Source organism: Falco rusticolus, chromosome 8 (genome assembly GCF_015220075.1).
Source record: "Falco rusticolus isolate bFalRus1 chromosome 8, bFalRus1.pri, whole genome shotgun sequence".
NCBI classification, from domain to species: Eukaryota; Metazoa; Chordata; class Aves; order Falconiformes; family Falconidae; genus Falco; species Falco rusticolus.
The window spans coordinates 60,042,738-60,056,470 of record NC_051194.1 but is presented as its reverse complement, the minus strand read 5'-3'; the positions used below and the strand labels follow the sequence as shown (position 1 = coordinate 60,056,470).

General features: G+C 56.5%; 1 protein-coding gene across 1 annotated transcript; it reads right to left on the bottom strand.

Moving 5' to 3' along the window:
• Positions 1 to 3,127: 3,127 nt before the first annotated feature.
• LSS (lanosterol synthase) lies at positions 3,128 to 13,065 on the bottom strand. The gene is made up of 22 exons (XM_037398526.1): positions 12,993 to 13,065; positions 12,721 to 12,910; positions 12,508 to 12,646; positions 12,316 to 12,424; positions 11,862 to 11,983; positions 11,433 to 11,529; positions 10,467 to 10,602; positions 10,141 to 10,249; positions 9,679 to 9,797; positions 9,142 to 9,239; positions 8,979 to 9,006; positions 8,316 to 8,372; positions 7,543 to 7,614; positions 6,791 to 6,841; positions 6,497 to 6,646; positions 6,059 to 6,155; positions 5,752 to 5,857; positions 5,134 to 5,199; positions 4,627 to 4,707; positions 4,153 to 4,323; positions 3,650 to 3,728; positions 3,128 to 3,428 (listed from the first exon to the last, which is right to left on the bottom strand). The coding sequence occupies exons 1-22, from the start codon at positions 13,025 to 13,027 to the stop codon at positions 3,243 to 3,245; spliced, it is 2,298 nt and encodes a 765-aa protein (XP_037254423.1). The 5' UTR covers positions 13,028 to 13,065; the 3' UTR covers positions 3,128 to 3,242.
• Positions 13,066 to 13,733: the final 668 nt, after the last annotated feature.

Below are 13,733 nucleotides of genomic sequence, written 5' to 3'. Positions count from 1 at the left end.
GTCTGCCTCCCTTTGCAGAGTCCTGGTACCCCGCTGCCTTGCCCCAAGGTGGGGACACCTCTTCGGGACAGCCAAGGTCTCATCCCTGGGCTGATCTAGGTCACATCTGGGACCTTCTCAGGGCAGTATGGAAGATAAACAGCAGAGGCACTGAGCATAGGTGAACCCACTGAGCAGCCCCTCACTGCAGCTGCCCTCCTCCCCCCCCCCCCCCACCCAAGAACCACAGGGCATGGCACTATGCCCTTGGAAGCAAGGACAATGAGGTGGAGAGCCTGGAGCTGCCTCCTCCTGCTGCTGGGCCCCTATCATCAGTGCAGAGGTTCTGGCTGAAACGTGGAGTAACTTCATTATGTGTTTACTAGAGGCTTGTGGCCTCATCTTGTCAGGCCCTGCACACTAACGGGGCTTTCCAGGTGGCTGGGTGACACCAGGTGGCTGTAAGCAGTGGCACCAGTTGCTCCAGTGGCCAGCGTGTCTCTGGTATACTGTGCAGCCCAAGCAACAACCTTTAACGGTATATTTACATGAACAGAAAGGAACAGCCAGTGGCGCGTTGGCCCAGAAAACAGCTTAACACATCTGCAAGCCACAGTTTATTACTGAGCAGCACCAGAACTCGTACTTCAAGGCATGATTTCATGGCTAGGGCTGGTGTAGCAGCAGCAGCAGCGATGGAGAGAGCAAGAAACATAGTCCTAGGGCCCCCCCTAAGGGTAACGATGCCCCAGGCAGCGAAAGCTGTATTATAACTCCGAGGGGTCGTTCCTTATTTACCTGTCGATGCCTGCATCATTATGGATTGATACTACTAACCGAAACAACTATGACCTCACAACAGTGTGACCTGTTAAATCCAGTAACCCTACTGCTGGAAATACTAATAGCCAGAACAGGAATCTCTTTACAACTGCCTAGAAACTCTGGAATTGAAACAAACAGTTTTGCTAAAAGAAAAGGAACAGACCCTCGGCAGCCTGGACTTGCTGTTATTCTGCGATGGATCATCCTACTATGAAAAGGGACAACAGTTACAGGACACACCATCACCACACAATTTGTGGTGCTGGCAGCAAGAGCTCTTCTGGTACACCCTGGGGCACAAGCTGCAGAATGAAAAGTTTTAACTCAAGTATATGCTTTAGCAGAAAATCAAACCACTTACATCCACATAGTCTCCCAACTATGTTCTGGGAGTAGTGTTTGCAGCAGGACTGATCTGGAAAGAAAGAGGGTTTCTAGCATCAGCATGACACAAAATGGCACATCCAGAACATATTTTGGATCTTCTACATGCTCCAGAAAAAACAAGTAGCAGTATTATACCATAAAGCCCACCCGTGAGACACTTCTGATCTGATGGAAGGAAACAGCCTTGCCAACGGTGCAGCTAAGGCAGCGGCTTTACAACCCTTACAGGTACAATCAAAAATACAAGAAGAAATGCTACCATAACTGCAGAAGAATCAAAACAAGAATGTGAAACCGTACCCACAAAAGAAACTGAAAAATGGAAACATCTAGAAGCAAAACAGGTAAATGGAATCCAGACGTTAGAAAGAAAACCTTTTCTCTCCAGGATTCTTCTGTTGATATCTCTGGTCAGAGAGCTCCACCATCAGACACATGGAGGAGCATCTTATCTAGAAAAGCAAGTCTCTCAGTCATGGGTGGCACCTGGATTGACCCAAGCAATATTACAAGTCACAAAAGGATGTCTGAGAGATGCAGAATGTAACGCAAACTCCAAAATAGACACAAACCCAAAATGAGGGCCCTTGGACCCGGATGCCATTCCGGAAACTACAGCTTCACTTCCAAGATGTGTCTGCCAAAGAGGCACAAAAAAACCTACTGGTTATAATGGATGAACTGCCCTGTTGGGCAGAAGCATTCCCAAAAAGCAACTGCTCGAGTGGTGGCTAAAGCTTTACTGAAAGATACTGTCCTTCTATGAAGTTAGACCCAGGCAAATAAGAATATTTTGCCCCTAGGATGGAATAACACCGTGTGGTAGCACAGGTCACCCTACTGGCCAGCCAGCTGGCTGGGGAACAGCTTTGCAAAAATGGACTGAGGGTCTGGTGGGCAACAAGTCCAAGAGAGTTCAGCCAGCTGCACACCGGGCCTATTTGCACGAGTGTAAGCAGCACATGAAGTGCTCCTTACCTTTTAGTCAGCTGCTTCCTCGATTTTATTTTTCTGGGGCCAAAGGCAGAAGGAGGGCAAAGCAGATACAGGCTCCAAGCATGGCTTGCTTGTTGGTGGAGATGCTGCCCATCCCACTGGGGACAGGTGACCCAAGCCAGGTTACATGATGCTGCTGTGCAAGCTCCCCTCTGCTTGGGACACATGTTGGAGCAAACGATAAGGAGACCAACACACGGTTAAGTTCCACTTGCAACACCATTAGCAATTTATTAACCTGTCAGTCAATGTGACTTCCAACTCTGACAACGAAACATGAAGGTCCAACTGCACCATAGACTGAACAGAGGCACCCGCTGCGCTGGGGGAAGGCTGGAAGCCCAGGGACCCAAGATGTGCCCTGACATTCACCACCTCAGTGCTTTCTGCTTCAGTTTCCCCTTTTTCAAAGTAGGAACGATGGTGGCAACTTCCACCTGTGAGGCTCTGGGAAGCCAGGTGCCACCATCTAGGGGATAGAATGCCAAGGAAACTGAGCCAAGCACTTGTCTTTCCCATCTGTCTGGGGGAGAGGACAGGTGCCCTTCCCCTGCCAGGGCTTCAGAGCAGAGAGCACTTCAAAGGCAGTCGCTGGCACCCACAGCACCCAGGCTGGCTCAGCAGGGCCTGTGCAGCGCACCCCATCACCATGCTGGGCATGGGGGAGGCCCAGATCCCACTCTTGCTGCAGACAACCAGCCTCCACAGCACGAGGGGAAGGTAAAGGCAGCCTTGCTCTGCCCAGGCTGAGAGAGTCTGTCTAGATACGTAATACAACACAGCTCGGCAGCTTTCTCTTCTCGGATCACTAAACTGTTCTAAAAAGGCACTTCACTCCCTGTCCCATGAGGAAGGATATATCTGGGAAAAACCTTTAAGAGTAAATTTTTAGAAATGTTTCAACAGAAAGCAGAGGACCTACAGCACCACGGCAGCACTCCTCCCTGGCAGAGGCAGTGTTAAGATCAGCACTGAGCAGCAAACGCCCCCAGGGCCCATGCAGCAACCCATACCTACTACAAGTCAGAGGCCACGGCCTCTGCAGTGGCCTGGGTTCAGGCAGACAAGGCCTCTGGCAGAGTCTCCACAGCCCCAGACGAGGATCCGAATTGCAGCTGCCCAGCAAGAGGATGGCTGGGATGCAGCCGGCAGAAACGCCCCAGCGTCCAGATGGGGAAGACATTGCGGTAGGCAGTATAGCTGATAGCGCACGACTTGTTGAATACCCCAGCAATATTCTCCTGAGAGAGAGAGAAAGAGAGCAAGATGGTATGGGTGACAGGGCACCACAGTGTGTCCAGGGTGCGGTGTTGAGCTCATTGCCTTCCCGAAGTCCCCCACCAAAAGCCACATATGGCTTCCTTTCCAGGTAAGGGAAAGCACATGACTGCAATGGCTGCACAATGCCCAGGACATCTGCAACACCAGGGAACCCCTTGGAAAGACCAGAGGAAAGATGTACCTGAGGCCAGTCCCCGTTGGGCAGCTGCTTATCAATCAGCACTTTGATGCCCCTTTCCAGCACGCTGACGTCAGGGTACCTGCAAAGCACGAGGCAGATGTGAGCGCTCTTGCCCAAACCATCATCCATCCGCTCAGGGAGCCCAACCTTCAGGCTGCCCCGAGCATGTCCCAGGCACGCCGAGAGCTTTGGGAAGGCCCCCCACAACCCCAGGACACCAGACATGAATACAGCAATATTTTCCCAGGCTGGAGGCCTGTGGTTGTGATCCAGACCTTTGCTTTGCACCGGCTCCCCCTCACCCGGCATTACAAGCTCCGCTGGCCTGTGGAGCACTGTGCAGGCCAGTCCCTCATTGCAGGAGGCTTGTGACCAGCAAGGTCACGAACAAACATGGTTGGGTGCACGGCCCGCACCAGCCCCGCCACACAACCCAGCCTACATTCCCCACCTCACCGAGCACCCAGGGCCAGGCGAGGGGAAGAGGTGAGGGCTGCTCCTACCTGACAGCCATGAGTCCCAGCAGGGCCCAACACGTGTTGTGGATCTGCGACGTGGCACTCTGCACATATGTGCGCTGCTCGCAGGACTCTAAGTCTTCTCCCCAGCCACCATCTGCCATCTGCTTGGAGAGGAGGAACTGGCAGGCCTGGGCCACCTCTCGGCATGCAACCCTGCACGGATGGGGCAGAGAACCAGACAGGGCTGGGGACAGGGAGCCTTTGCACACCCACGTTTCCCAGCGGCAAACAGGAGCTGTGCTCTGCCCTGCCCACAGCTGGGATGGCCCCCAAGACACTGAGGCTCTCGGGCAGCCAGCACCCTGGATATTATTGCAGGGCCAAGGATCTGGGAGGAGCAGCACCCGGGGCAGGAGAGCCCATGTGCATCCAGGGCATCCACCCAGCCCCACCACGGAGTCTTGCCCTGGCCCAAGAAGCAGGCAGGGGTAGGGGAACCAGACAGCCCCTCCTCACCCGTTGCGGTATGTGTGCTGCATACAGGCGAACGCCTCCAGACCAAACCAGGTGCCGTAGGTGAAACAAACCCCCCAGCTCCTGGAAGGAAGAGGAGAGTGGTATTGTCAAGGGTACGAGGCCCCACGTGGAGGCAGGATGGAACGTGGCCATGTTCACAGGAAGAGCAGAGCCAGGCACAGAGCCTGACGTCCCTTATGGTGCAACCATGCCCAGTCCCACCAGCACCTGCTCCCAGCTCACTCAGGTGTCAGCAGACACTCTGGAACCAGTGGAGCTGGAGCCACCCTAACCCCCAGGGGTTGTCCGAGTCTTGTGCAATGCACAAGGTGCTTGCCTCACCTAGGCAGGAGGGAGAGGAAAGGAGAGCAAAGAACCGGAGCTACAGGAGGATCAGCCCCTTCTTGCCCCTTCCCACAGATCCTGCCAGCCAGGAATGCTTGCCATCATGGTCCCTCTCACACTGGGGCACCCAGAGGAAAACTGGGCACCAGGAACACCGCTTACCCTTCCCACGACCCATCAGCTCGCTGCTTCTTGCGACAGAAGTCCAGGCCCTTCTGCAGAGTCTCCCTGGTCAGGAGGAGAGACACCTACTTCAGAAGCAGCTCAAATTCAGTGGCTGCTTCATCAAGGGCATCCACCAGTCCCTCTGAGGCTTTGATGGATCCCAATATTAGAAGGCTTAAGAGGCAAGAGCATGCTGCAGACAGGCAACCACACTGTTCAGGATCTGAGAGTCAAATCATGCACCAGTTGGGTGCTCTCATGCCAGCATGCAAGCAGGGGACCCAGCCTACAACTGCCTGCAAGATCAAGGCAACTGCTAAGAGGCAGGCAGATCTCCCCCAGTTTCCCCAGTCTGGTCCCAAACAGCCGATGCCCTGCTCCTTGAGAGAGGTTGGGCCCCAGCCTCTTGTGGGGGGCTCTGGTTTGGAGAAGTCACCAGCATCCCAGCTGCGCACACACCGAGGGCCTCTGCAGAGGCTGCTTCATGCCAATGCAGAAATCCAGGCAAGCCCCCTGACAAGACTCAGCAGGGACTGTGCCAGGAGCCCAGAGCAGGCAGTACGGGACACTGCAGCCTGTCCTCTCCCATACCCGATTCTCACCTCAGTGCCTCACCTGATCTCTGGGGCTCTGTGCTCAGGGAACTCACTCTGGAAGTGTCTCAGTGCCTGCATGACAGCTGACGTGCACTCCACGTAGGTGTAGTCGATCATGATGTCGCCTACCAACAGGTGAAGGATATCAGCCTCTCAGCTGGGGAGCCCCTGAGCCACACACTGCCAACCCCTCCCTTGGACCCAGGGCACCCTTATCCCACAGAGGGGCCCGGGGCAGCACCAGGCACCCGCTGGGCACAGCGAGGCCAGGCCACTGTGTCCCTTCACAGTGCACAGGGTGACCAGCCCCATACAACTCCCCTTACCAAACACCTCCGAGGGATTCAGCAACTCCAGTAAGTGTCCTCCTCGTTTGGTTTCATATGTAGCAAAGCCTCCATCGGAGTTCCTCATGCTCAGCAACTGCCCAGACAAGCAGAGAGAGGGGTTGAGGCTGGCTCACAAGCAGCACCACCCCAGTCTGGCCGCAAGCCAGGTGTGAGGACAAACTCAGACCCAGAAGTCGGTGGGGCTGGCAGACAACCCAGGTCCCAAACCACATCAACAGGCCCAACCTGGACCATCACATTACAACACATATGTAGCCCTGTATCATAGTAAATATGGTGTTGCCATACCAGGCCACAGGCCTTGTACTAGCTTAGTAATAGCAGATCTAACAACTTGTCAGGCCTTGACCTCTCCTATCTTAGCTCAGTTTAGCTGCCCACATTTCCCCTAGCCCTAATTTTTGCAGCACTTACCACATTCACTGCATCAAAGAGGCGCTCAGGGGGCACAAGCTTGGCTATGAAGGGGCACTTCTCCTGCAGCAGCATCACTGACTTCAGTCCCTCTGCTGTGCAGTCTGCCACGATCCAGCCACAGTCTCGGGTGCTGAAGGGGAAGCCACCCTGGAAAGGGGTCAGGAGGGCTCAGCACCTTCCCCTGCTCACTTCTTGTAAGTAGGGGGAGGTGCTGCCCCTCATTCCCACCCCCTCTGCCCAAATCCCTGCCCCGTTTGCACATCCTTCAGAGACCAGTTCTAGCCATTGTACCTTGTTCATATGGCGATAATATTTCTGGTAGTCAGGTGGGTTCTCTGGGATCTGGAGAAGACAAGAAACAAGTCAGGGCAGGCTGGAGGTGCCTGGCTGCAGGACCACGCGCTGGAAACCATTGCAGATGCAGAACCATGTGGGACTGGCACTACCTGTCTCTTACTTGAGAGAGGCGGACAAGGAAAGAGGTCAGCTCTGAAGCAGGGAGTGCTGAAGAGAAAGCACATTTTGGCCTTTTAGCAAACGTTGAAAGTCCCCTCTTTGGGTGCTTTCCTGTCAGGGAGCCACCTGCTTTTAATGCTCCCATTAGCAGCACCATGAGCAAGACCTATAACTGCATCTGCACCAAGCTGCTGGTGATGGTGACCCCCACCTTGAGCCACCAACCCAGCCAGTAGGAGTGGAGTTCATAGTCACTAGCCAAGGAGTCTGGGTTTCCCAGAAGGGTGCCTCAAATGTGTGGGCACCAGAGAGAACGAAGGGCAGAGAAGTCTAAGCTCTGAGTTTTCCAGTCTCTCTTAACCCAGGTAGCCAACCCAAACCTGGGCCTGGCCAAGGTCCTCTCCAAGCTGCAAAGATGGCTCCCAGCAACAGGGAGCAGAAAACAGGAGGCTGTCCCTAGGACTTTGCTAATCTGGCCCTTCAGAAGAGCTCTTCAGAAGGCAACAGATGCATCCAACAGGACTCTGAGAAGCAGCCAAGTCTGCATAGCCAGCGTGTGTGAGACACCACCAACTGGCTCCACTCACCTGGGTGAACCGGAGGAACTCATAAGCGTTTTGGAGGCAGGATGTGAATTCAGGAATCTTCTGGGCTTCCGCCTAGAAACAGATGTGCACAGTCAGCAAGAAGTTGGGGCCACCAAACATGCCCCTCAAGAAGAGGATGTGCGGGAATCTTCCTGGCCTGCTGATCTAGGTGCCGTTAATGCCTGGCCCTTCATATAGCCCTTTCTGTAAGTTTGCACTCATACTTCATTTACTGTCTCCATTACAAACCCCTACAGTGAGAGCTGAACCCACAACTGTTGCCAGCATTGCTGAGAGAGCTATTTGCATGACCAGGTTAGGGGCTTACCAGGGTAATCACAAATCACACTGCCCTCCAAAAAGCACGCCCACCATAGCGGTCTCTGCCCCAGTGCGGGAAAGCAGGAGAACCTGCACGCTGTCCCTGCCAAACGGCAACACTCTGAGGCCAAACAGAGCAAGGAGGAAGGGCCAGGGTTTTACAAGACTGCAGCAACTGGGAAGTCTAACTGGACTCAGCTGGTGCTGTGGCCTCCTGCTTCAAAATCAGCTGGCAAAAGTGGGCCGTACCAGCTGTGCTGGGCACCCTGCCTACCACAGCTGAGGTGGGCTCTGAGAGGTCATGTGTTTGCCAGGCTCAGTCATACAACGCAATGCCAGAACTGGCACAGCAGAGGTCTGAGGGAATGCACAGCAGGAGCTGCTGGTATTCAGGGACGCAGCAGGAGAGACCATTTTCCCAAGATGGCACGTAGCACTGAGGGGTGCGTTACCTCCAGGAAGGCTTGGATGGCAAAGGCAGTATCCCAGAGCTGGGATCCATTTGTGCCCTGGAACAGAGAAAGCAGATAGTGAGGGGCCAGTGCTGGCAGCAGTCTGACCCAGCTGTGGGGTCTATGGGACAGCATATCGCCCCTGCAATACCCCCACTAGCGCCCTGCATCTCAGTTTTAGGTTACCCAGCATGATGGCTAACGTGCTGGCATAGAGGGGACAGATGCAGCAGCTCAGGGTCAGCAAGGGTATAGGAAATGAGACAGCTGCTTCAGCCTGCTCTGCCAAGACAGGAGAGGTGGCTAGTGATAAGGAGCAGAGGAACACAGTGACTGTGAGAGAAGCACAGCTCAGTCCACATGCAATATCCAGGGCCAGGCTTTCTCCTTCCCTTCATCCAGGAACAATGGGAATGAAGACAATGGAGGCCTAGAGCTGCCCCCTCAGCTCACAGCCACAGAGAGGCAAACTAGCAGGACAGACACTACTCACTCCTGGCACAGCCAGGCAAAGTGGCAGTGAGATAGACAAGGCCACCAGGCACCAAAGGCAAGATACCAGGAGCTCAGGCCTAGGGTGAACAAGCTATCCCATTATCCCACGGGCTGCCCCAGCATGCCAGAGTTCCTCTCAGTGACAGCAGAACTCCTACAGCACTTCACCTGCATCTTCATGCCATCGAGGCCCAGCCTGTGGGAGGAAAGAGCACAGTGCTGCAGCACAGACACAGCGAGAATGCCAGGAAGCGGGTCAGGAGACACGGTGTGCTCGCTCCACAGGGATCACAGCCTATGCTGTGCCAGATGGACCACACTCAGCCCTTACCAGAGATAGTCGGGGATCCTGGAAACATGCTCTTGAAAAGCTGGGGAGTTCTTCCCATCCACAAACCAGCGAACCAGCATGTTGATCGTTTTGGAAATCTGCCGAGACCAGCACTGTCACTGCTCTGGATACAGCTTCTTCCAGCCTCAGAGACACACACCCCTCCCACCCAGCGTAAAGCCATCTAGAGGTGGTCCCAGGCTTGATCCCAACAGCTCCGTCTGTGGCACCACTCAGCATAGCTGAGTGAATGAGGCAGGTGCCACGAGATTACTTCAGAGCTTCCCCTCGGACCATTTTCCTGGACTACAGGAGGCACCCCTCACCAGGGCCACAGCTGGCCCCATGCCCTCTGCACCTTCTGTGCCCTGTTAGCATTAAGCTCTTGAGCATTAGCATCCTGCAGCAGGAGTTGTGCCTGAGCAAGATCTGGAGACTATGGTTGCATACCACAATTACAAAGGGCTGGGGGGCCACAAGTTGGTCCCTAAAGAGCAAGGGGCAAGATTTTTAAAAGACTGACAGCAACCGTCTTACCGGCCCAATGCTGATGCACTTGGTGAATCTGTCATCAGCTTTGATGTGGTCATACAGCTCTGTAATGGCTCGCTGCCGCAGGCGAGTGCTGTGGTGGGCTTCGTACACATTCATGATAGCTGCAGGAGAAGAAAGGGACATGCAATGAAAAACCCACCCTGTGCAGCCAAGACTCACTTGGTGTGGCAAGCCGCACCACTGCTCTCGTGATGACCAGTTGAGGAAAGCATGGGAACTGCTATACCCCAGAGTGGCTCGAGGACCCGAGCACAAGGCCATGCTGTATTTAGGGAGGGAGAAGCCCAAGGATCACACAGTCCATGTCTCCATCCCAACTCCACGGCATACATCAGTAGCTGGTAGTGGACCCTGAAGAGCCCCCATGGTACCAAGCAGCTTTAGTTCCACCACCACTGGCCCATATGCCAAGGGCCTTCCTGCCCCAGCCAACACCGCACTCACCATAGGCAACCCCCAGCAGCCAGCTGTGCGGGGTGTACACATCACAGGCAGCCACGTTGTTCCTCTGGGCTGGCCAGTCTATGCTGGCGTAGTCTTGCACATACAGCTCCTGGCACAAGACAACAAAGGGCATCAGCCTGGCAAGCTGGTAGCAAGCACCCAGAGGCAGCTCACTGCTGGAAGCTGCCTCCACTGCCTGGACAGAGAGACTGCGCGGGTATCAGAGCTGCCACTTTGCAAGCCAGAACAACGACATGGCTGGCACAGCAAGTAGTCAGGGAGCCACGTATCCTTGTCAGGGAGCCCCAGCAAGGTCAGCTCCTTACCTGCCGCAAGCTCTGTATGAGCTCATCCTCTTCTGCTGACAGACGCCTGGCGTAACAGTAGCTCATTGGGAGGTAAACCTGGCGGCAGTGACACCAGAGCCGGGACGGGTGGGCTGGGAACCACGTAGGAAGCAGCCTGTTTGCAACAGAGAAGGTGCTACTGTGAGGAACAGTGAAGGTCACAAGGGCAGCACAGAGAAACAATGCCCAGAGCAGGGTGTGCCTTTCCCTATCCCCTGTACCAAGCCTGCTGCTGCTGGTACAGCTACAGGAGAAAAGAAGGGAATATCCACACAGCCTGGCCATGCTCATATCATCCCCAACAGGGCTGCTCCCTCCCCACCAGGGCCAGTAGACACAGGGCAGGGAGGATGCTGAGCTCAGAGAGGAGGCAGGGGAGAAGTCAGTGCAAGGGCCCTTCTCTTCCCCACGCGACTTTGAAGGCAGGGGCCCAGAGTGATGGTTAAGTGCATTCGATGACAAAGCACCAGCAGCCCTTGGTACTGTGCAGTCTGCAGTTCCCCCCAGGGAAAATGTCATATACTTTCCCCCTCTGACACCCAGCAGCCCTCTGAGTAATCAGAGAGCACCAGTAAGGGTTAGGGTTAGAGCTAGTAGCCTTACATGTGGCTGTCCCGCCCTGCTAGGGCCCAGTTCTGGCTAGTCACAAGAGCAGAAGATACATCCGTGAGCTCCCTACCTGCCACCAGTATCAAGGACCCTGTGGGTAAAAACCTAACAGGGCTGAGCTCTGGCATCTCCCTTCAGTGCAGCATTCACTGCTACACACCCACTGGCTGGCCTTGCTGCTGGTCTCCCAGCTGACAAGCAGCCTGAGCATCCCCAGCTGCAGGCCATAGCTAGAGTTATCCCAGCAAACACCAGTACTTGGGAAAAGGTCTGGATTAAGGCTGGTGGAAAGGCTGAGAACACCCCCCAACATCCAGATCTGAGGGGGGCACGTACCACAACTCTGGGAGAAGTGTGTTCATTCCTTCCCAGCTGTAAACATTCAAGACAGCCAGCCAAAACTTCCCCCAAGAAGGGATTCCCACAGCACCTCCTGCAGAGATTGATATTGGCTTTCAGAGTTAATGCAACCGTGCCAGCTCCCTGCTTTCTCCCCCATTGCAGGGTCCACTTCTCCCCACGTTTGAGAGCCAGCTGCTCAGGCTGGGACACATCCCAGGAAAGGGCAAGCAGGCAATAGGCGAAGAACATAACACACTTTCCCATTGTTAACTCAAAACACAGGTGCCATCAAGGGCAAGCGAGATTAACAGTTCCTCCGCTGCCTGGCAGCCCCCACGCTGCACGCAGCCCTCAGCTCAGACCAGACCTCTCTGAGCAGTGTACCAGCCCCACAGCTGCTACGCCGGGCACAAGGGAGCTGACCTTTGCTGTGCAGGTTGACACGGGCCCTCACAACATCAGGGTCATCTGGTCCGACCCCCAGGATCCTCAGGGCTACGTAGTTGAGTGCTGTGCCAAACACCGTTGATTTGTCTTCCACATGCCTGCCACACACACACACACACACACACACAGAGACAGCACGGCCATTAGCAAGACACAACCCAGTGCTCAGGGTTGTCTTTGCTGGGGTGAAGTGGGATGCAGCGGGGACCATGGGAAAGGGGAAACCCTACCAGCCCAGGAGAGGCAGCCAGACTCGATGCTCCAGCATCTCTGTGACAAAAGTACCTGCCGCGCCACACGAGCGAGTCCAAGCACCCCCAGGTGTCACAGCTGCTGAGCCCCACTCCCCAGGCCCGGGCAGATCTGACAGCCGCTCCCAGTGCCGGACCCCTGAGGGGCCATCACTCAGGGAACCATCTTTGCCACTCACAGTCCCCAGCCTCCGTCCGGGAGCTGCACAGAGCGCAGGTAGCGCACCATCTCCTTCCGAAACCCCGCCGGCAGCTGGATCTTGGCCGTGTGACACACGATGAGGAGACCTGGAGGACGAGATGGGCTGGCTCTGACGGGGAGCCAGAGGCGACACCCTCTCCCCTCTCAGGGACGGGGCCGTGTCACCTACCCGGCAGGAGGAAGAGGGGCCCGCCGTAGTCGCCTGCCCAGTGCCCGTCCTCGGCCTGCAGCGCAGCGTAGAAGCGCATCCCCTTGCGGGCAGCCTCCCGGGCCGTGCCGGCCGCCGGCAGGGGCCGCAGCGCCCGGCCCTGCGGAGAGACAGCGGCTCAGCCCTCAGCCCCCGGGCCCCGGCCCCGCCGCCGCCACGGCCCCGGCCCCGCACCGTGTCCAGCCCCAGGCTGTGCTCCTCCAGCGTCGTCTGCGCCCGCCGCTCGCCGCCCGCCTCGCCGTCCTCGCCGTCACCATCGCCCAAGTAGCGCCAGCGCTGCCGGCCGCCCTCGCAGCGCAGCCGCCAGGCGGGCAGCGCCGTGGCCGCCGCCGAGGGCCACGGGCCGCCTCGCCGCCGCACCGCCCTGCCGGACACGGGCTCCGTTAGCCGCGGCCGCCCGCCCCCGCTATGCCCTGCCCGCTGCCCGCCGCCGCGCCCGCACTCACCCGCCGTCCGCCGCCATCGCCAGCCCCGGCTCCATCAGTGCCGCCACGGGGCCGCAGCCCGCGCCGCGCCACCTGGGCCCACATCGCCCCACGGGCGGCAGCCAATGGGGGCGCCGAGCCGCGCCGGCAGCCAATGGGAACGCCGAGCCGCGCTGGCAGCCCCGCCCCTAAGCCCCGCCCCTAGGGCGGGCGGCTGAGGCGGGCGGCTGAGGCGGGCGGCTGAGGCGGGCGGCTGAGGCGGGCGGCTGAGGCGGGCGGCTGAGGCGGGCGGCTGAGGCGGGCGGCTGAGGCGGGCGGCTGAGGCGGGCGGCCTACGGAGCCTGCAGAGGGTAGCTGTGCCGAGTTCTGCGGCCTGCCGTGCCGAGTCCTCACAAAAAAAGCCACGTCAAGTGGCTTTGGGTTATAAAGGTGCTCTCGCAAGGCTGTCTCCTGGCCGGTAACTGCGACACCTCCCTTTGGCTGGGGAGCCAGGCCTGTGTGAACCTGTCCTCTGTGTCACTGTCTAAAACTCCCGAATATTTGAACTCTGATTTAGTGCTTAACTATACATGCACAGAGTTTAGATCCAGCTGACCCTCTAGAGTTGTCAAGAATGATGAACGCAGGGACTTCTCATCAAGGGAGTCAGCTTTGGGAGAGACAGAACAAAGAACACCCTATCTTCGCACCATATGCCATGGATGCTTAGGCTAACTCATTTATGCTAAACTCTGATTAGTCAGCTCTTATGGCTCTAAAAGT